General features: G+C 46.0%; 1 protein-coding gene across 2 annotated transcripts in view; it reads left to right on the top strand.

Moving 5' to 3' along the window:
* STAG3 (STAG3 cohesin complex component) overlaps positions 1 to 23,901 on the top strand; it is a 1,426,160-nt gene that overhangs the window by 892,702 nt on the left and 509,557 nt on the right. The window contains exons 16-17 of one of the 2 annotated variants that reach the window (XM_078669437.1): positions 23,363 to 23,466; positions 23,769 to 23,810. In XM_078669437.1, coding sequence (XP_078525563.1) covers positions 23,363 to 23,466; positions 23,769 to 23,810 — 146 coding nt within the window. Of the gene's footprint in view, positions 1 to 23,362; positions 23,467 to 23,768; positions 23,862 to 23,901 lie in introns of both variants that reach the window. The other variant, XM_078669436.1, reaches the window with a different exon arrangement.

Below are 23,901 nucleotides of genomic sequence, written 5' to 3'. Positions count from 1 at the left end.
CCGTATGATAAATGCAAGGTAGAGTCTAGGTAGGGTGGTTTCTCATGTGTGATGATGTTGGTTAAAACTGTTGGTTTAAACAGGTAAGGCAGGCCACCAACTACTTTTAATAACTGGACCACCCTGTCCGATTAAAACCCTTTATTGGTAAATGCTACCAATGGGGTCATAAAGTATTCTGGTAGTCTGATGTGAGTTCCCTCTTTAGGGTCCAGCTCTAGAAAGTCAACATGTTTCGCTCCCCCAGTGGTCAGGATAATTGTAGCACTTCGTCAGGACAGGAATAGTGAGTAAATCTTTCTACCCCACAAATGTGTCAAAAGTGGCGCCCTGCTACTTTTTGATGTTGGCTTTCCAACCTGTCAGGAGAGAAAAAGGAGACAGAGTTATCATGTCCCTGGCATAAGAGTGTCTTATTGACAAGGAAGTTCATTATTGTGGACCAAAATGTTCGTCTGGTGCCGGAGTGGCGTTCAGACACGTAAAGACATATACAAGACACACACAACATAAAAATAGGTAGTGTTAAGAGCCAATCTATGAGAAAAGCTTGCATTTACAAATTCTTTTCAGCAAAGCTCCCAGCCTTAAGAGAGTCCGAGGATGTTATCCCTGTACAACAAAATTGCTGCAGATCACAATAATACATTGCCTGCAGTCCCAAACGTTTTATTCCTCACAGGGACCTGGTTCAGGACTCCTCAGCCCCGACATAGCCACCACCACTCCAACTGGCTACAAAATGACCCACAGGAACCGGCCTCCAAGACCTGGAGGAGGAATTGCCATCATTCACAAGAACTCCATCAGCCTAACCCCCTCCGACGACCCCCACTCACCCGATATGGAGTACCTCAACTTTCACATTCAAGCCGTCTTCCACATCCAAGCAAACACCCACACAAACATCAAAGGTACCCTCGCCAGCAGACGACCAGGACCCCGACCCCCAGTAATCATTGCCCCCCACCCCTTGCCTTGAAATCCAGACATTACCTCTTTCACGGCGACCTCAACTTCCATCTCGCAGACACTTGAGACACCAACTCTGCCACCCTGCTAGACTCCATGGACAACGTTGGCCTCAAACAGATAGTCACCAACAAACGCACACCGCCAGCCACACCCTCAATCCTATCTTCACGTCCAGTAACAAAATCCAGTTCAGCCACACACTTCTCTCTCCTGGACAGATCACAGTATTGTCCAATTCACCATTGCTGTGAACCGACAGACCACCACCCCCTTGCCGGGGACACCATCACAGAATCCCAATGGACGACCTCCCTCAACACCAGCACCCTCCACATGTCCGATGTCAGTGAAGCCGTCGCCCACCTTTCGAATGGATCTCCACCAGTGCTGACTCCATCGCACCCATCAAAACCCTTCGCAACAGAAGAACCAACAAACGCGCCAACTGGTTCATCCCCAAACTCAAAACTGAAATGCAAGCCTCTAGAGAGACCCAGGCAACTGCACAGCCTTCAAGACAAGCGTCAAAGAAGCACAGCAACCTTCACTTGCCAACTGCCCTCAGTCCACCTACTGCACCAAAGAACTATTATTCAGAGAAGTTTCCTCCACTGATGCCATCGAAAACACCATACAGCCCTCCCAGATTGCCAACATCAACAAGAACTTCGAACCGCAACCACTGCAACCGGACCTCTTGGCTCCTCTCACCATCCTCCCACTCCACTGCCTGACTGGATACACTTTGAAGCCGAAACCACTATGTCCAACATGTGCGCCATCCATTCCAGATCTCCGACTGACCCCTGCCCTCACCACACCTTCAACCTCCAACACAAAGAAATCGGACCCCAGCTCTCCAGCATCAACTCAGTGCTCAGATCCACCACATTCCCAAAAACATGGAAGCACGCCAAAGTAAAACCAATTCTGAAAAAACCCATAGCAGACCTATACGACTTCAAGTACCCCAGCCCATCTTGCTCCTCCCCTTACCAACCAAGGTGCTGTAGAAAGCTGTCAACCGCCAACTCACGGACTACTTGGAATCCAACCACCAGTTCGAATGCCCCTGCCACCCAATCCAGATTCTGCTCCAACCGTGGCACAAAAAAATGCCCTTATAGTCACCACGGACGACGTAAAGAGCCATCATTGACTGTGGCAAATCAGCAGCCCTGGTCCTCCTGAACCTGCCAGTGGCCTTCAACACAGTCTCTGCAAGTTCTTCTGTATCCCAGCAGACACCAGGAGAACCATCGCAAAAGCCCTCATCACTAGTCGACTTAACTACGAGAACACCCTCTATGCTGGAACCACCAAACTCCTCCACATGCGCCTCCAAACTATTCAGAACACAGCTGCAAGAATCATTCCCGAACTGTGAAGATAAGCCCATATCACCCCCTGCTCTGCAACCTGCACTCGCTCCCCATCAAGAAGACATGCTACTTCAAACTGATCACACACAGCTACAAATTCCTCCACAATACAGGACCCAAATACTTGAACAACCGCCTGACCTTCCACCACCCCACCAGACACCAGCGGTGAGCCTCCCTGGATGTTGCCTCCACCCCCGAATCCATAGTACTAGAGCCGGAAGACGCACCTTTTTCCACTTCGCTGTAAAGGCCTAGAACGACCTCCCCATCCACCTCCGAACCACCTCCTTCCTCGCTGAATTCAGGAGCCACTGCTCCAAGATCTGGATTTTCAAAAAGCTCCGCTTCTCCCCCCATGCAGCGCCTGTATACACCCGTGGTGATTAGTGCACTTTGCTAATACTGTTTGATTTATCTGAGTTTTCCTTCTAAAGAAGTGTCTGATTTTCGTTTTTTTGTGTTGCAATACTCTTATTTAGCGTCATCAGTCACAGAAATGGTACAATTCTTCATTATAATTAGTATAACAAGCATGCAAACCTGCAGGCCACTACAGAGAATAACAAAGAAGGAATCTTACAAAAAAAGAGAAAAAAAAGACACTGACATATCTTCGGCATGTTACAATTTCATGGACGTACATATATGTACCCACTCTATCCCACTGCTTGTTCTAGACATTATCTTGTGGTACCTGTTGAGCAGCATGGGGGTGAACAAGCAGACATGTAATCTAAAAGATGAGCAGTCGGACAAGCAACAATCCCACCCGCTGCAACCACACTGATGGAGACAAAAGGGTGAAAGAGAGAAGAGTGGACTGTTGATCCATGGTCATCATTGATTCCCTCAGCAAGTATTTGTCATGTAGTTAGTCCGTGGTTAAGTGCAACAGGGGTGTCTGGGCAAAGAACAGCCATGGCTGGAATGCCAACATCTGTATCTGTAGCTGGGGTGGACCCTGTTAATACGCCCTTAGATGGATGATGGTAGTATACTACAGGAGGGGACGGTGAGAGATGGGGGAAGGGAAAAACAGTCACATGGAGTCGAGGTAGCATTGTTGCTTATGTCATCCTTTACACAGCTGTCAGTCATGTTTGTATAGGCTCACATATAATTGCCTGGGTGTTTAAAGGCTGATGTCCTGTGGGAGTGGAGCAGCGGGGGTAGTGTAGGGAGAAAAGTGGGTTAAGGAAAAGGTGTTAAGGTTGTGGAGCGGGTGTGAAACAAGGATCGCAAATATGCAGATTGGAGAACAGATGGCTTTCAACAGCGCTTCCTCTCCCCCAATGCCCCATATTGCTTGTAAGTCCTTCTGAAGGACATAATGAAGAGATGAGGTGAGAGGGGGGGTAGAAGCCCGTGTGCAGATGAGTGCCAGGTATTGGTGCATGTTTGCAGCCATGCAGTCCCGCCTTTCCATCATCTAGTAAAGGTGCCCAGACTAACACTAATACCTCTGTTCCGTCTTCTAGTCTGTATATAAGCCACTTATATTTCACAGTTTTGTACATTTCCGTCAGCCATTCAGCCTGGGTCTCTATCTGGGGTGAACCCTAGTCTCTCACAATGCCGATTTTTGCTGTAGCTAGTACTGTGGATAGCCAGCGTCTTGCAGGGTAAGTCGGCATCTGCAAACCGTTCATGTCATGTAGAAGAACGAATTTCCTTGAAAGGGGTTCGGTACATATGTAACAAACAAAGTTAGCCCAGCACACTTTAAAGGTCAAGTCATAAGCAATACACAATTTTCAACATGCAAATGTATTCCAATGAAGTCGACGTTATACGGACGTATTCAATTTCATCCTTTATTTGTATTTTTTTTTAAACGTTTATGCAAACGCCAACGCATTACTTCCATACACAGACTTCTTCAGGGCTACAAAAGGACATATAAACACTATTTACAATATTGTCAACAAACATTTAAAACCAAATCCAAAAATAGTAATTTTCAACAAACATCGACATCATTAACGTTATTACATTGTCCTCATCATAGGCAACCAATTGTTGCATGAATTTACAAATGTATAGTATATTACATTCCAATACCTGTACATGGAAACTTTTCTGTCCCAAAACCATTACCATACAACAAAATAAAGGAAAATGGAGAGGGGAGGAACAACTCCATATACCAGCAAAGAACACAAATCACAATTTAATTGCAGATGTAGGTCATTCGATCTAATACAGTTAATCTAATTCTATTATCAAAACCATTTACATGTCTCCACTACACTTTTTCAAAGCATACATACCTTGCAGTATGTATTTGTAGCGCCGTCATTTAATTATTGCCAACGTATTTTGATCAATTAGTCTGTAATAGATTAAAAAAGGTGCAAAGGACAATTTTTTATCCCAATATTGTCACAATTTATATTAAGTGACAATCACTAAATGTCATGAACAGTCCATTTATTACAGTTCATTCTAATATAATCGCAAAAGCATATGTATCTTAGTACACTATCATGATCAGTTTTCTATAATCTATACAAGTTATGTAGACTTTCAGACACCGTGGTACATATAGATGGGCCGAAGTGCTACAAAAGTGACATCCTTCAATTATATAGAAATACCGGAGGACAGCCATCCATTTGTTCCTTTTCATTCTCATATAAAAAAGTCCACTATTTTGATAACTTACAATCTTCTAAGGTTCATCAATGTCAGTTTATCATATACTGTAGCACATATAGACCTAGTTTCTCTTTATTAAATAGAGTTATCAAAAGGCAACTTACTTTGAAAAAAGTTAACACCACAAAAATAAGGTATATTTCACTCCAGGTAATAATCCATGTTGAATTTGCATCCTGAAACCAGAATACACCTAATCACTTAATAATCATCATTTTTCTATATTATTTTATATCTCAAGAGACCAATTTCATTATAATTAGTATTGACTGAGTAATCCATATACCATACATGTGTTACGATGTTGAACAATTGAACTTTATTATGTATTCTTGTCTATATATGACAATAGTTCTATTCAAAGTCAGCCCCCATTTAGAGGCCGATAATTCTATTAACTGTTTGGGTTTTGCACTATGGCGGCCATCTTTGAAAAGTATTTTAAGACCCAGGCTGTATGTGTAATATATTAAAATTATGGTCAATCCCTCATGTCGGTTTCTGTTTTACAACTTAAGCCCCCTTCCCTGGCGAAGTACTAATATTCGTATATTTATGCAGAAGTTTAGCAATCCATGGTCTAACTATATAACACAATTTTTTTTGCTAAGTGGCAAACAGAAATAATCTCAGTAATCAATATAAGTATTGCAAGCAATTTGAGCATAATAGGAACTACTTTACTTTCCATGTATTTTTATTTTATTCATTTAAAAAGTTTTGCATGACATAGTGGATCACTGCACATTCCACTTAAAATCAAACCAGTGGAAGGCTTTTTGAAATAAAAACATTTTTTTGCACGGTGGAAAGCAGGCACAATCTCAACATTTAATATGGATCTTGCGGGAAATTGAAGCGTAGTCCGAACTTTTTTACTTTTCACATTATCTAACAACATGGATCACTGCCCACTATGATCGAAATAGTGGTGGCCATTTTGTACTACTAAGCTCAGTGAAACGGGTCTATTTTCCTTATTAAAGGACACCCAAACCATATGAAGCTTAAAAATGAAAATCAAATCAATTTATAAAGAATTGCTCCCGCCCCAATAATTGCAAAAGCAACGAAAAACATCTTTTTACCCCTAGTACTTACAAGGTAAAGCGTAATTCGGGCAGCACGATCGTCCACGTGATATACTTTCACAGAAAGCTATGCCTTTTTATACATTTAATGATTGTTAAATTACTCATTAAGTCAATTAATTACGCCTAATTGCCCGCCTGTTTTAAGTTTTTATTATCGTTTTTCGACCCAAATGACCGGCGCCATCTTGGAGTGGAACCTACATAGTTAAGCCATAATATGTTTATTTACTGCATCAAACTTCCATTATTAGTATTCCAGCTCGAAGAAAAGCCGTACTTACGTCATACTTATTTTATTCAAATATTCCAATTGACCAAAGTATTCTAGTAAAATTATAGCGCTGACTCAAAAATTGTCAAAAGTTGTGGATTATACAGTTAAATACAGACATCTTATATATTAGAGCCAAACCCAACTAAATCTAAGTATTAGTTAGCGAAAGGTAAAGCTAATTTGTGTTCTAAAGGGAAACAGTGACTATGACTTTTTTGTCGATACTCTATTCCATAGGCGCCATCTTAGAATGGTCTCGCCCATGTAGAATTTATTTCGACCCCAGTAACAGGCGCCATCTTGGAGTGGACCCTTCGTAATTAAGCCATGTTCTATTATCTACAGCATCTAACCTTCATTATTACGATTTCTGAACAATCCAAGCCGTACTTACGTCGGACTTATTTTATTCAAATATTCAGCTGGTCCAAGTATTGTAGTCAACTAGTAGTGCTGGGTCATATATCGCCAAAAATTATGGATTTATACAATTGAATACCGACATCCTATATATTAGAACCACACATAATTAAAATCTAAATATTAATTAGCGAAAGGTAAAGAAACATATATGTTCTAAATGGACATGGTAACCATTACGTTTTCGTCGATATTCAGTTCTGTGTGCGCCGAGTGGTCTGGCTCGTGTAGAAAAATCTTGTTGGTATTTGTAAAACCTCGAATTGTATCGTGAATATACAAATTCATATAAAAAAATATAAGTCTATATCTACATTTCCTTTGACACATGATATCTCAAGCTACTTATGGTATAAGGCTTCAGCGTTCTTAATGGTCATTAAAGAACAAAACGGTTTAATTGACATAATTTCTTCTACACACCATTATTAAAAAAGGCTGATCTATGTCGTTGGAATCACATAAGTCACTACTACTAAGAGAGAATATTTCCAAAAATTGCAATAAAATGGTAAATTGCTATGATCCATTATAACGTCTTTATATCATATGATTCCATATTAGTCTGTCATAGAACATAGTTGAAGAATGGTAAATCTCAAACTATCATTCATTATCACATTAATGGCTCTTCATCATGGCATTCCATGGGTTTCTTTATTCTAATACAATCCTCATACAGGAGAAATAGATTGTAATTTTCCCTCACAAGAAATGATTAAACTTACTGGCCTCCCATCTTTCTTGTATCCTTTGGTTGAGAATCGAGGCTAGTTGACCCTTTAGGGAAAGCAATTTCTCGCGCAGAGATGTTAAAACAGCGTCCGTGGTAGTAGCACTATTATCAATCTCTAGCTGAACCATAGCTATATTCGCCTCCACCGAGGCTACAGCTTCTTTATATTCTCTCCTTCTATAGGCAACCTTTGCTGTAATAAGGCCTCTCAAAAAAGCCTTGAGAGTCCCAGACTACTCCTATACCAGCAGAACCCACATTTACCTTCAAAAACTCTGCTACTTTGGTCTTTAAAAAAAGCACATCTGCAGGATGGGAGAGTAGCGAGCGATCAAAGGACCAGGTCCTTACCGGCTCTGCTAAAGGGGTCGTGAGTTCCAACAGTACTGCCGAGTGATCTGATAAGTGAAGGGGTAGGTATTCAATGGCCTTAACAACATCAACCAATCTCTGATTAATTAGTATAACATCTATTCTCGATTGGTGGTGGTACTTGTAATTCCTAAAAGAGATGCCTTGTTGTTGGCCTGCCCTTACTCTCCAGATAACCATGTACCCATATAGCTTCATTGCATTCAACAAGAAGGTTCTTGACTTCGACGGAACCCTAGATCGATTATTATGAGACTTGTCCAAGATCGGTTCTAAAACAATATTAAAGTCCCCAGCAAATATTACAGGCTCAGGGAAGGACAAGAGATGAGAAAAGATTATTTTCAAGAAGGAAGGATCATCTTGATTGGGGCCATAGTATCCAACCATGGTCAGTTGAGAACCCGAGATAGAGAGAGAAGCAGTAACCCATCTACCTTCAGGGTCCACTTTTGAGTCTAGAAGCTTAACCTTAGGGTATTTCTTGAAAATGAGCAATACCCCTCTAGAGGTCAAAGACTGAGAAGTAGAGATTGCGAAATCGATCCATTTTTTTTAAATTTTTTTTTAAACCTTTATTTATTCAAACAGATCAGTACAGGCGTAGGCCTACAACCACAGGGGCCGGCCGCAAAAGCAGGAGATAGAGACAGGAGCATTGTAAATGTTTACGGTAAAGGAGGAATCACGGTAGAGTCATATTACGTGGTTGTAGCACAACGAAACACAAGGATAGGAGAGGTTTCATTTTTATAACATTGAAAAAGAGGCTGCGGCTATATCAGCAGAGGCATCACACTACACAATAAAACAAGAAGAGACGGGAGGGGCGTATCCCTCCATGCAATCGGGAATCAATGATGAGCAATAAGGCCGAAGACACGCTACGCCCGCCGAAGGCAGGCCAGGAGTAAAGGTCAAACAATGGCTAGCAATTTAGCGAGAACATCGTATGGAAAACCCACCCGTACAAGACAAAAAGAAGAAGCAAGTGCAGATGCCCGACAGAAAAAAAAGGATGAAAGAGGAAGACATAGCCAACCCACTAAGAAGGAAGAGAAAAAGGGACCATAGAACAAAACAAACTAAAATAACAAAACCCCCCCAACACCCGCCACCCTACATCACCGTAATGGCTATGGCCTACCCCACTAACAGCGTGCCTGTCGCCCCGGAGTTACCCTAAAGAAAGGAAATAAAGAAAAGAAAGAGAGGAAGACAAGAAAGAAAAATTATGAGGAGACGAGACGGGGATTCAGATACCCGGTCCCTCCCACCCCCGCATACGAAAATCGTATAAACAGAAGCCATAGAAAGTACAAGTATCAGCAAGCGCACAAAACGCAATCAATAACAGCCCCACAAGACGTGTCCTTGAATCACCATTTAACCAGCAAGAAGTCCCTCCAAGTCCCATGCGAGGTCACCCATGGCCACTTCTGTCAACAGTAGAAATGTTAAACAGCCGTGCAGTCAGGGGACAGTTCGGTACAAAAAGTTCAATCTTTCCAGGCAGAGCAGGTAGCGGCGCCGCCCAACATCGTCCCAGCCACCAAGAAACAACCAACGATGCATGGCGGCGGCCAGAATGCAACGATACCCCGACCACCAACAACTCAAGTCCAAAAACAGGTCTGCCAAGCACGGAAAGGAAGGCACAGGATGTGGGAAGCACTGCAGCGTAGCCCAGGCCCCACACACCACGGATCGATGGAGCCTTTCCACTTGCTGGGCAGAAAAAGGCCTCGATGAGACCACCACTCGCGGAACAGTTGAGATGCAGACAAACTCAGGAGCCAGATCCATTCGCACCCTCAAAACTGTAGATTCATCCGGGGAACATGGCACTGCGACAGGAGATTCATCGGCACCGACTCGGGGAAAAGCCACTACGCTACAAAATGGCGGATCAGCGATGGCGACGATCCGTCCCTCCAAGTCCCGGGAGCTCCGGAGCAGAGCAGTCCGCAGGGTAGCCAGTGCCACCAGTACGTGGCTATGCGTAAGCGTCTCCCCACGTAGCCGAAGTCCGGGGGTCTCAAGTTCAGCGATGTCTTCTTCCCCGGGAGGGGTGCACTCCAAGGCGCCATCCGCCATTTTAGCCATTTCGTTCTCCGCCACTTCCCCTCCACCTCCGAGTCCAGTCCGACCACCAGAGGCAACAGGTCTCACGACTGAACTTCGACAGTCGGCGCTTGGTGCAGAAAGGAGAGTCAACAAAAGGCCGGGTACGCTCCCCGCAGCTCGCCGGGAGCCGACCGCAGGTTCCCGGACGGGACTATTATCATGGGCGGGTGTCACACCCAAGGGGAACCGGGCGACTCGGCCTCTCTCCGGCTCGTCGACAACTCGGGTTCACGGGGCAACCCAATCGATCCATTTATTGACCTTAACTAACTCATCAATTTCTACCTGAACCAAACGTGTCTCTTGGTGGATAATGACCTGGGCGTCTGAGTCGCGGAGATACTGCAAGAGCGTTCTGGCCCTAGATTTTGTTCTTAATCCGTTAATGTTCCATGATATTATCTTTAAGCTAGTCATCACAGCCGTCCCATACTCCGCCCATCCTCAATTTGAGACCAAGATCAATGTTAAACTGACCTGCCCTCTTAGAGATTAGCAACGCAACACAAAGACTCGTATAATCAACAGAGTGCAATACAACATCAAATTGACAAATGAGGAATTTTCTATGAAATTTTTGCCCCTCCCCTAACCCTGTGCCCCCTCCCCCCTCCGCCCCCCCTCCCATGGAGAACCCGTGGTATATCTAACCGGATCAAGTCCAGTAGATGGCACCCCTACCTCAGGTTACCACTACCCCCTCTCCCCCCCTCCCCCCAAACCCTGAACCAAAGAAATCCCTACCGTGAGAGTAGTGCATCCAAGGGAAAAGAAAAGATATGTGTAGTTGTTAACAAACTTACTTTTTTTTTTATTTAATATTTTATTATTTATATAGTTGGAGAGGGGGCTGGGAAGTTACTGGCATGGAAATCTAAAACGGATCAGGTCCGTAACAACATTGACCTGATCATCGTTAATGATGTCCTTTTATCTGTGGATGTTGACATTAGATCAGCCTTTAGAGAATATTTTCAAGCTATTTACCATGAGGACTAAAAATTGGACCCTGTTACCATTAAAGAATGGCTTAGTAAAATCACCCTCCCAGGTCTTTCTGTCAATCAGAGCGAGATGTTAGACAGCGAAATCCCGGAAGACGAGGTGAGGAAAGCCATTCAGAATGCCAAGAAGGGGAAAGCGTCTGGGCCAGATGGCCTACCTGCGGAAATTTATAGAACTTTGGAGTAGGAACTTGTCCCCTTTTTGGCAATTTTGTTTAATCAGATCTTATTGGATGGGGTGCCTCCTCCAGTGTCATGGGACAATGCTTCCATTACTGTAATATTAAAACCTGGGAAGCCATTACCAACATGTGGTTCGTACAGACCAATCTCTATATTAAATGGGAATTACAAGATATTCGCTTCCTTTCTTGCTAATAGACTGGCCTTAGTTGCTCCCACGATCTTACATCTAGATCAGAAGGGCTTCATCAAAGGGCGACAGCTTTTTGAATTAACATTTGACTTAATAGGGGTCATAGATCTGGCGGTTTTGGAATCTCTCCCTTTGGCGGTTCTTACATTGGATGCCACCAAGGCCTTCAACAGGGTCAATTGGTTGTACCTGTCGGAGGCCTTGGCAAAATTCGGTGTGGGAGAAAGATTTCGCCGCACAATTGGTCTTCTTTACCGGAACCCCAGTACCTGTGTTTTGGTCAATGGGGTATTATCGGATCCCTTTAACATCTCGAGGGGAACACGGCAGGGCTGCCCGCTCTCCCCACTCTTTTTCGACCTATATGCTGAACCATTTGCCAGAGTTTGAGGGATAGTGTTAACATCAAGGAGTTTGTATATAGGGGTTGGGAGAGAAAGGTGGCCCTATATGCGGACGATATCCTCATCTTTACGTCCGCACCTCATTCGGCCCTTCCTGCAATATTCAAGCTGGCTTCGGAATTTGGGGAAGTGTCCGGCTATGAGATTAATACATTAAAAACTGAGATGATGACCTGGAACATTGACCAGAGTTTTTTTTAGCTCAGGCATACGCTGGAAAAAGAGATGAGGTATCTAGGCCTTAACTTTGTTGGAGATATAGACCAGATCGCCACTAATAACTTCTCGAAGGTGACCAAAGAATGCCGTAAATTGCTCCAAAATTGGGCTCATCTCCCCTTATCGCTACTGGGTAGGATTAATCTTGTTAAAATGTCTATTTTGCCCAAGATTACTTTTTTATTTAACATTATTCCCTTATATTTTGAACCTCTTCTCATTAAAAGATTACATGCCGAAATTAACACCTGGAATAAACATCTACCGAGAATCTCGTGGAAAAAAATCAGGAGACGTAGGGATAAGGGGGGACTTGCTGCCCCTGATCTCCAGATTTATGCCTGGGCCTTCCAGCTATCTCATGCTAGGACATTATTAAAGAATCCATCTGACCATAGACTGGGTTATATGTATTCAACACTGCTGAAGGCAGAGGGGGTGAGTCAGTCCAGTTTCCTCTTTAAATTTGGAGATCCCAAGTTTTAAAAAAAAGTGAAACTGAAAATTTAAAGGGGAATGCCAAAAATTTGGGCCCAGCTAACAAAAGCCATTAAAATAGGGTACTATGGAAGTAGGACGCCTCTGTGGGATCATCCTGATAGTCCGACTTGGTTGGGAGATAAACTTGCTCTATCCATGAGAGATGCTGGACTCTTGATGTGGGGAGAATTATTCGTTGACGGAGCCTTGTTATCTTTGGAGTGTTTAAGAAACAAAATTGGCCCAGACTTCGCCAGACTTAAATATTTGCAAATATCCAGCTGGTCTAGAGCATATAACGCTTCTCGTGGAACCAAATTTTCCTTGGGTGCATATAGTCAGCTTATCACCCTTCTAGTGGACAAACCTCCCGCCAAGAAGGAGATCTCGTTTTGGTATAATCTAATTTTCCAAGAACTGGATGGTGAATTCATGTTACCAGATCAGCGTTGGTCATCTCATGAGAGTAACTGCAGCCTGCAAGACCTTTGGAGTACATCATGTAAAATGATGTCGGATATTGTCAAGCCAGCATGGTTATGTAGAAACCATCTGTTCACTATACACCGTGCGTACTATTCACCCCTACGACTTTCTAAATTCAATCAGAGTAACAGGGTGGCTTGTGCGAGATGTGGGCTTTTGGCTGCAGCGGATACTCACATGTTCTTCGAGTGCCCTTTTTTGTCCCAATTCTGGGACGCTATAAGTAAGACTCTTTCAATATCAGTTGGTGCCAATATCGTTTTTGACCTAACCTCGGTAATTTTTGGTCTTATAGAAGGGGTTCCCATGTCGGCTAAGAAGTTGATTTTCTATTCTTTCCTTCTTTCTAGGAGGGAAATATGTAAGAAATGGAAAGACTCTGTACCTCCCTCAATTAATGACTGGTACACCTCGGTCTTGCAGGTCTCTTGGTTGGACTTGGCCAGAGCTGGAAACCGTGACAAAAGATCTTTCTGGCATCTCTTGAAGTGGGAACATTGAGATACTGTTTATTTTTTGGTTTTCCCCCCCTCCAGGTCCAATGATTAAGCCCTCTTTCCCATTCTTGGGTATAGCCGTGGTTAGATGCTTTATTAGTATCTTGGCTGCACTCCTGACACCATGTAAGGTTTTTGTTTGGCGATCTTTGCTGGTTTAGGCACTATTGCTGAGGGTTGAGCCCCCCGTTCCACTTCTATCCCTACCAGTTGAAAGAACTGAGGCAGCACTTTGCTTTTATACCTGCAGATTGCACATCTAAACCTAGGTGGCAAATGAGGACAAAAAAAAAGAAATAATTAAACTCACTTTTAACATTTAGACCCAGCATAACTCACCGTAATCTACAAATCCACCGGGATTCCATCTGTTTTAGCTGTAAGGTTCTGTCACCACCTCTAACATTGGTGTCAGTACAATCAATCGCATGAAATGTGATATCCTTATCAGGGTGGTTTTCCAAAATAGGTTGCACTATTGGGTTACTAATGTCCCGGTTTCTTATATTTCTGACATGTTCTTGAACCCTCATCTTAAGACACCTTACGCTACTCCCCACATAAATTTTATCGCATGCACAGATGATCACAATACAGTATATGTAGTGTTGCAATTGATAAAAGACCTTATTTGGTATTCTTTAGGACTGTTATACTTAAAAGATTTCTACATATGTGCTCTGCTAAAGGTGACTATTGTCGAGGCCACGTAGCCCCACCCAAATCAGGACATATGTAAAGTATAAGGAGCATGTCACACTCCATGTGATGACATCTCCAGCAGTGGGCATGGTGTAAGAGGCTGGATGTGTGAAGTTTCTCAGGGGTACAGTACCAGTCCTGTATAATTTTGAAAAGGGTATGTTTAATTCTAAATACCCCAAACCCTTCTGTCCAAATCTACAATTTCCTCTTTCCAGTCATCTATTGTGTAGTCTGTTTGCAGGGTCCCTGTTGTCTGCCGAGTAAGTGTACTAATAGGGTTGAGATTCTGAGTGTAAGTGATGCACTATCAAATTACAGAAGCTAGAGACCACTCCTCTAAATAGACTGCAATGTTTTTTTTTGTTTAAATTTGTTTTGTTGGTTTCAGAGAAAACCAAGTATGTTGGGTTGCAGTATTGAGTCCACGAGAGAATGCAAATGGCAGACTGAGGTAACCATTTTACATGAAGCTGCACATAATCTGCAAGGGCTTTCAGGTCCCACAATTGTCCTCGGGTTGTGTCGCCATAATGACTTGTGGATCTAGACAAGGATCTCCTGTAAACCCAAGCTAAGAAAAACAAAGCCAACAAACCCCCCCCCAACCCCAAAATACCCCCCACCCCAACCAGTGTGCCGATGTGTGTGAATTAGAAGGAGCGTAATTGTGTAGAGCGCTCACTGTGCCTCCCTCTTGGAGTCTGCGGTGGCATGGTTTGCATCTGTTAGGCGTAGTAGGCGGAGGTATCTTGGGCATGTTATTTTGTTGAATTCCTGGGATAAAAGTGTCAACAGTGGTTGCCAGATCGTGGGGAAGGTGGCCGTGGTCTGAGTGAGTGTGGCTTGAATGCGTTCCATCCCCAGTGTGTACCATAGTTTGTGCAACCAGCCTGTGTGAGTGGGACGTGTGCTAGTCCCCCAAAGAGACCGAATATGTTGGGAAGCTGCCTGCAACGCTAGACCCATTTGTTGCCCCCTAATGGATTTCAGCGGGAAAGTGAGCGTGTTCGGAAGTCCTAGAATGGTCTAGGCTGGAAACCGTGGGATTTCGGTGTCGAGGGAGGTGTCTGTCGTTGAGGACAGACGCCTAGTAGGCCGTGACTTCTTTGCAGTCCCATAGAAGGTGTGTCAGCGTACCTATCTCACCACACCCCCTCCAACAGGCTGAATTTCGAGATGGGTTGCCCCTGTGTAACGTAGCTGGGGTTTAGTACCAATATATGGCTAGCTTCACTGCTGATTCCCTACCCGCTGTGTTCCTAGCCGTATGGTTGGCCCTATAGTAAATTGACTGCCACTCCTGAGTCGTGAGCGTTCTCCCTAATTCCTCTTCCCATTGCCTCTGACCGGCCGATCGGTGTGTCTCGGAGGGAGGAAAGAGCATCTTATAGAGATCCGTAATCAAACCATGGTCCAAATCTTTTGTAACTAGCCATTTTTCAAATCCCGTAATTCGCCTACCAACTAGGGGACTAGTCTCTGGCTGCGTGAGCCAATGCCGGAGTTGGAAATATTGAAAAAGCTGCGGCGATTTGACATCATAGAACTGGGACTGTGTGGAAAGTGGTAGAAAGCCCTCCGAGTCCAAAAGATGCCCCGCCGATCTGCAGTTGGAGCCTCGCCATTGTGGAAACCTGTGGGCGTCGGTTCTTGGAGGGAAGTCAGGGTTATCCAGTAATGGAGTTAGCGGGGACGGGAATAATGTGAGTTCCCGCTTGGTAGCCACTGAGTCCCACACACCTAGTATTGTACGAGTAATGGGTGATTTCTGGAGGTATCGAGGTCTGTGAGTGCGGAGGAGGAATGGTAGTTTCATAAGGAGGTCTGGACCATAGCCCTGTCTTGAAAGAGCCACCTCTTCTCTGATTTGGGCCTGTACCATTCCACCAAATAGCTCAGCTGTGCCACTTGAAAGTATTGGTGCAAATTGGGAATCCATAGGCCCCCCTCATCCATCCCTCGAAAAGCTAGCTGTCTGTTCATACGCTGTCTCTTCCCCACTCAGATAAAGTGCTGAAACGCCTCTTGCAGCGTCTTGATAGTCTCGGCCGGGGTTAGCACTGGAATAGTCTGAAAGATATATAGTATCTTGGGGAGTGCCGACATTTTCACTGCCGCAATCCTCCCTAGCAAGGACAATGGTTGTTTCTGCCATCGTCGAAGATCGCTATGGATCTGCGATGTTACTTTGGCGTAGTTTAGGGCCACTGTTTGTTCCGTGGTCGGTGTGAGGATGATACCTAGGTAGGGAAGTTGCATCTGAACAAGTAGTCTCCCTCCATACTTGGGTGCTCCTTGTTGCGTGTTGGCATTTTTACCAAGGGGTAATATCAGTGATTTCCCTCTATTCATCTTGAGGCCCGACACCCTGCCGAAGGCCTCCACCTCCTCTAGAAAGGCAGGCACTGCGCTTAGGACTCTCAAGCACCGTCAAAATATCGTCAGCGTATAGGCTTATTGGGTGTGATTTTCCGCCGAAGATCATGCCGCGAATATTCAGGTTATCGCGCACCCTCTGTGCCAGTGGCTCGATATAAAGCGAGAACAGGAGGGGTGAAAGTGGGCACCCCTGCCTGGTGCCACGTTGGATTTCCAAGGGGCGTGAGCTCAGTCCGTTGATACGGATCCGTGCCTGTGGATGATGGTAGCAGCTTGCAACCCAAGCTCAAAAGCGTTCCCTGACGCCAAAGTGTATCGGAACTTTCTTGAGAAAGCCCCAATCGACGCGATCGAATGCTTTCTCAGCATCGATGGCCAGGAGACAGAATCTGATTCTTGGAAATGGGCTTTGTCAATTAAGTGGAGGATGCGTTTGGTGTTTCAACAATAGTACTTTGCGTTTGGTGTTGTCACTGCATTGTCTACCGGGAATAAAGCCAGACTGGTCCGGTTCTATGATCCCCTGGAGATCCAAGCCTTGAGGCTAGCACCCCCGTGAAAAGTTTGAGGTCGAGATTAAGTAAGGAAATCGGCCGGTAAGCAGAGCACTGGGTGGTGTCCTTGCCCGGCTTATGCAACAATATGATGTCAGCCTCTAGCATGTCAGGTGGGATGGAGCCGGGGCCCTGGAATGAGTTAAAGAGTTTAGTAAGAATCGAAGCGAGTATGGGACAGAAGACCTTGTAAAAACCGGAAGAGAAACGGTCAGGACCTGGCGATTTCAGGGGTATGAGGCAGGAGATTGCGCTGACCACCTCCTCAAATCTGATAGGTGCGTCTAAGGACCCTGCGTTTGCTGTGTTCAGCACGTGGTGGCTGCGCCATGCAGGTACGTTTCGGCACTATCTACAGGTATGGGATCTGCCTTGTAGAGAGAAGCATAATAGTCCCTGAACGCCCCCGCTATTTGTGCCTCGTCGTGGATCTCCTCCCCTTCCTTGTTGTGTAAGGGTCAAATTTTGGAGCGCTGGACCTTGGCTCGAAGTGCGCTCGCTAGGAGGCATCCCGTTTTGTTCCCCCCCACGTAGTATGTGTGTCGTAGTCTGAGAGCAGTGATTCGGCCCGATCTGTATCTAGGGTTGCCAGTTGAGCTCTGACGATTTTTAACTGTTTCCAAATTCTTGGAGACCCAGTGCGACACTGCACCCTTTCCAATTCAACCACTTTGGCCGTTAGGGATTCCCGTTTGGTTTTGCGGTCTTTGACTTCAGCCGCCAAAATGGCTATTATTTCTCCCCTCACCACTACCTTTAACGCCCCCCACACAGCCGCCACAGGCGTGTCTGGCCGATCGTTAATCTAGATATAGTCAGTGATGCGTTTACGGAGTTGTTGGACTAACTCCCTGCGTTGCAGGAGGGGTTCCCTCAACCTCCACCGACCGGGTGGTATCTTGACGCATGGGACTCTAAACGTTATTTCCACATCCTCGTGATCTGTAATGGGAGCCGGAGTGATATCCACATCCACTACCCGAGTCTCCAACTCAGAGGAGCCTATGAAGTGGTCTAATCTGGCGTACGTGTGGTGCAGATGGGAGTAAAAAGTGTAGTGCGAGTCTCAGGGTGCTTAACTCGCCACAGGTCCCTCAGCCCTCTCTGTATCAGCCACTCTTTCCCTGCCGCCGAAATGGCGCCTGCGTTGCCAAAGCGGTGGCCCGATCTGTCCTTATCTTTATCCATCACCAAGTTGAGGTCTCCCCATAAGTATTAAGGAGTCTGGTGAACGTAGGGCCTCTGACAAGGCATTTTTGATAAAGGGCTCCTGACTCGTGTTAGGGGATTAAAGGGATCCCACTGTCATTGTAAGGCCTCCCACCGTGATACTGAAGGCAAGAAGTCTGCCTTTGATCTCCCCAACCTTATCTCCAATCCGACCATGAAAGTGTTTGGCAACCAGGATCGCGACCCCCGCCTTTTTGTCAGGAGTGGAGGAGAAGAATTGTTGAGGAAACGCGCCGGACCTCATCCTATGCCATTCTTTGGTGAGTCAGTGGGTTTCTTGAAGTAGACCGATCGCAGCGCCTGAATTTTCTAAATATAACAGGACAGCTCGCCGCTTAATGGGGTTATTGAGCCTCTTCACTATCAGTGTAAGGCCCTTCAACGTGGCTTCAGGCATTTCATTACAGGGGTGTAATTCTTGCGCAGCCTACTATCCGCCTTTTGCACTGTACCCTGCACGTGGGCCTCAGCCCCTATCCGCACACTGGTTCCCCCCACCCTCCCCCCGCAATGCACCCAATTTTGCACCCCAACCTGACCACCCACCTTCCTGCCTCCCCCTCCAACAAACCAACCAGTGAACGTCATTCCGCCTGACATTGCAATCCCGAACTCCCTCGTCCCACCCCCCTAACCCTAACCAGAAAACCCCAACAGTTAGTCATAGTCCCAAGCCTGGAAAGGAAAATCGCAGACCTATGGTTAAGATACCTGGATGAGTGAACAGCCACGGCGACCCCCCCGGCTCCCGCCTGTCCCCCCTCCCCTTGGACCATCGCTGTCGCAGTGCCAATGACCCCCCCCCCTACCCAACAATCAAAAGGCTCAATCTGCCGCCGCCATGTCTTTGGCCATTTCTTGGAAGGCCAGGACTCTTTCTTGCGCCATAGTGTCAGGGTCCTGTTTCAGCTCCATTGCAGGTGACCATACATGGCCTACTCTTTGCCACCCTCCCCATGAGGATTGCTGGGAGGGCCCTGGTGAGGCAGGCCCCTCATCGTGCTCAAGTCCAAGCAGGGCGCAAGTGTCCTTGAGTGATCTCAACTGGTGCAGGGTGCCGTTCCACTTGAAGATCAGCCGGAAGGGATGTCCTCAAGAGGATGGGATTTCCTTGGCACATAGTGCTGCTGTGGCGATCTTGAAAGCCTTCCTCTTTTGAAGTGTGATGGCCAATAAGTCTTGGTAAAGCACTATTGGGTGACCCTTGTAGTGAAGAGTTTGCTTCTGGCGTACTTCGTGTAGGATTCTCTCCTTCAGTGGAAAATCCGGGAGGAAGGCCAGGATATCTGGGGGGGTGGGGAGGCGGGGGTAGGGGATCAGGTGCGCGTCGTGCCAGCCCTACTCTGTGCGCTCTGTCAATGTGGATGCTGAAGTTTTGTGGTTCCCCCAGAATTTCCCGAAATAGGTCCTGCAGGTACGCAGTGATGTTCGCTCCCTCTTCCTTAGATGGCGCGCCGCTGATTCGAATGTTGTTGCAGCGGGATCTGTTCTCGAGATCCTCTGCATGTGCTTGGAGGTCTACTTGCTTGTCCCGGAGGCGAAGGACCTCCTGTTGAAGTTGTTCAATTTCCTCGCTCCTGGTTTGGTCTGCCTCCTCTATGGCCGCCACCCGCTCGCCCAGGCCGTCCACCTCTCTCCTTATCTCGCGGACCTCCCCAGCCACTTCCTGTTTCAACGTAAGGAAGTCCTCCTTCAGAGAGTTAAACAGGGATTCCAGAAAGGACTTAGTTATGGGCACCTCTTCGTTCTCTGAAGCAGTTGCATGCTTTGGCGCCCCCGGGGAGGAGGGTCCTTTGTCACCTCTGGGTGAGCTTGCGTTTTCCCTTCTTCCGTGTGCTGGTCATCTTCCTCCGCCCTCCAATAGCACCAGCCGCTATGTGTATGCCTAGGCTTCAAAAGTTTCGCCGCTTGGCGCGATCTCCCAGAATTGTCTGGGGCGCTCAATAGGATCCACTCCCGCTGTCAGCCGCCGGTTCGTGGGGGCCCGGCAGTCACCTCTGGGTCCTCTGCAATGAGACCTGTGGACCGAGGCAGGCGCGGTCGGGGACACCTCCCAGGGGAAACGTTCCGAGGTCTCACGTTGCTGTGAGCGCTTGACAGTCAATCTTGTAGCGCGATAAGCCCCTTCTAGCTAATGGGGCATGTACGGAGCACGTATTGTGGCACTGTTGACTGAGGTGGGGAGTCCCACTGTTGGTCAATGTTATGCAGACCCGGGGGGAGGGATAGCTGGCAAACCCCCCGCCCCCTCCTGCGCCAGCGGGATGTGCGTCTATTAATTGGGTCCAACGGGCCACCTCCACGGCCCTTAGCAGCAGAGTGCTTCCCTTGCAGTCACAAATGGCGCCGGCGTCCGCCTCGAGGCCTGTCCTCCCTCACTTCGCTGCCCTCTGCCTCCTCACCTTCGTGGACTGCCGAGTGAATCCGCCGGCGCCACGGGTGACATGCGCCAGCGGGGTGTCTCAGGGGTAGGTCGACGGAGACTGCTTCAGGTCACCGGGAGAGACCGAGCCCACACTCACCTGGCAGGGCCCCATATCCCCTGCCTCAATTTTTGCGCCTCTGCGCTTGGCAGCTCTCCCGCTGGGCCGCCTCCAGTCTCAAACCCCCGGTCCAGGCATTGCTGGCGTCCCCAGTCAAGACGCGGTGGGCTCCGCGTGCCTCCGAGGCTTACGCTGGGTCCGGGGCTCACCCGCTAACTTCCAGTTCTCTTGTTGTCTCGCCCCAGGCGTTAGGGAGCCATTACACTTCCTGCAGCAGCTGGGACCCAGACGTCGCGTCTCAGGACACTCGAGTCGCCGGATAGCCCTCTACGCCTGCTTTCCGTGGTCCTTCGTCGCCCCCACCACCAGCTGTGTTTCGTGGGGGGTAATTATAGCACTTTTTAGGCCCGCGGGAAGGGTCCGACACCGGGAGCCTGCGGGTACTGCTGCCTATCGGATCGCCATCCTTGCCACGCCCCGACCGCAATGTTTTACGCATTGCAATATGAGGGGAGTCTGGTAAGGCCCACATGGTGTACCCAATGTTTTGCAAAGGCATGTTTTAGTTGTAGGTACTTCCATTCTTTATTCTGAGGTAGGTGAATCTCACCCTGTTGTGTTGCGAAGAACTTTAGGGTCTCTGTTGATAGGAGCTGGTCTATTGTCAGTATCCTTGCATCTGCCACACATCCTAAGATATGATTGGATTCCCTATGAGGCTATTGGCGTTGTTCCAAACTGGGACTCTGTTGTGTATGTAAGAGTCACTCTTGAACAGTGTGTGTGTGCGCGCCCTCAACCAAGATTGGTTTGCTTCAATCACAATTGAGTTTTTGACCTCGAGAGAGGTTTGGTTCGGGCTGTATAGCAATTGGTGGCCAGGAGCACTGCTTTTGATAGCTCCTCCTTGCATTTCAGCCAAACGTTAATAGGCTGTGATAGGTGGAGGGCCATGGCCTTATGTTCCACACTCTGAACACTCATCCTGCTGCATTGCATTTTGTATAACCTCAATGTAGGTTTCAAGGTTTCCCTCAGGAAATTCTTAATCACCTTGTCTGTCTCAAGACCGATGTTTTAACAGTGAGCAGTAACATAACTAATACATAGGTGAATCCAGGTACTATCACTATCTTTACTGCGTGCACTCTGCCCTATAGGGACAGGTTCTGTCAGGAATTGCCTGCCTCAGTTAGGGCCACAAGCTGTTCAATGTTGTCTGACACCATACTTTCTAGGCCCATGTTAGTTGTGTCCGATTTTCTTGTGAGCCAGACTATTTCTCTCATAACTTTAGTCCAGAATCCATCTTCACCAGCAGAAAAGGCTCTACTTTTTTTTATGTTAGAAGTTTTGAAATACTGCATGGATAAAAACAAAGGTATTTGTCAGACATGCCATCTTTTTGTTAATTATGTTTTAGTACAAAGTTGGTTAGCCACTTCAAATCAGTGCGTCTCTAGAGGGAATTTTTCAGTATTTTCCTATGCCAGTAATGCCAAAAGATCTTGGTTTGGTAGGCCTCAAGCCCACTCAATGAGAGGCAGAGCCACTTCTGCAGTATTATTGAGAAACATTTCCATTGCAGACATATCAAAGACTGCTATCTGGAGGTCCATACATGCTTTCACAAGATGTTGGCTTAACAGGTTATAGAGCAGATGACAAAGTGGGCCAGATATCTCTGTGAAATGTTTCCATTTAGTGCTGCTGTTTCTCTGCTTTTGTAGGGGATGCACTTTCTATTCTTGGCACTTCTTATGATTAATAACAAAGATCTGATCTAGGAGAGGAATGATTATTTATCTGAAATCCAGTTCTCCTCTAGTAGAATCTTCATTATAGTCCTTAACAACCCTCCCACCTATGTGGAGTATGGGCACATATTCTCAGCTCTACCATGAACATTCATCTATGTTAAAAACAAAACTGTCTCGTCTGCCACCTACAGGGCATGACACAATACTGGTGGTCTGCTATCCCTTAAAAGAGTAGCTGGGGCTTTCCGAGCCTCCCGTCTGTTAAACTATAATGTTCCTATTTTCTCCCACTTTCCTTTAAAAAAGATTTGAGTTTTGTAGCCACTGGTATCTTTAGTGGCTATTTACGTGAGGTATTTTAAAATGTTTTGCTGTTAATAAAAAAGAAAAAGCTTTTTAAAAATTAAGTGTATGATAAAAAAAATTACACATATGCTTTTCCATGTATAGTTTATTTAAGTGCTCCAGGATACCAAGCGTGGTTAGGATCATCTAATGCTTATGAGTACGATAAAGATTCTCTCGGAGGAGAAGTTGGGTTACAGATAAGTGGGTATTCCTCATACTGGTGGTAGAAGTCCTCTATTATGGCTGGACTCCAGCTTCAAATGCATATTTTATAGCACATTAGTAGGAAATAGCTTGGTTTTATATATTTTATTTTTCACTACTCTTGCCTCTGGATTCCAACTACTTTCTCTTTTTGTGCACATAATTTGTTTCTGTTTTTGATCTTCATTGCAGAATTAAATGACCAACAGGAAGGCGCCTTGATAGAGATTTTGGTCTCCACCATGAGGCAGGCAGTAGAGGGTCACCCACCTGTTGGTAGAGTTTCTGGAAAGAAGGTACCTCGGACGTGGAAATGAGAACATTTGCTTTTCTTGAATGTTATTTGATTTGGTCTTAGTGCACTAAGCCTTGAGCCAATGAGTAAACCCTGTTGTGGCGAAACTTTGGTGGTAACCAGAATTACATGTGCTCATAAGAGTATTGTCAACGTAAGAGGAGATGGTTCTTTTGCTTGTGGCTGTTGTTTAGACTGTGTGGGCAATGAGTGATAATTTAGGTTACATCTCCACCTTGTCTATTCTTTGGGCAGTTATTTTTGTGAGACAGTGCACTGAACAATGTGCTCAATTCCCCCTAGGTTCTCTCAGCAAAGGAGAGGAAGGTCCAGTCAGATGACAAGGTAAAACTGACCCAGCACATGATCCTGGTGCTGCCACAACTCCTGGCCAAGGTATTCTCCACCCATTTTTAGATTACTGAAAGTTCAACTG

Source organism: Lissotriton helveticus, chromosome 12 (genome assembly GCF_964261635.1).
Source record: "Lissotriton helveticus chromosome 12, aLisHel1.1, whole genome shotgun sequence".
In the NCBI taxonomy this organism is placed as follows: domain Eukaryota; kingdom Metazoa; phylum Chordata; class Amphibia; order Caudata; family Salamandridae; genus Lissotriton; species Lissotriton helveticus.
Note: the sequence above shows the minus strand (reverse complement) of the source record. Positions and strands in the feature narration are given on the sequence as shown.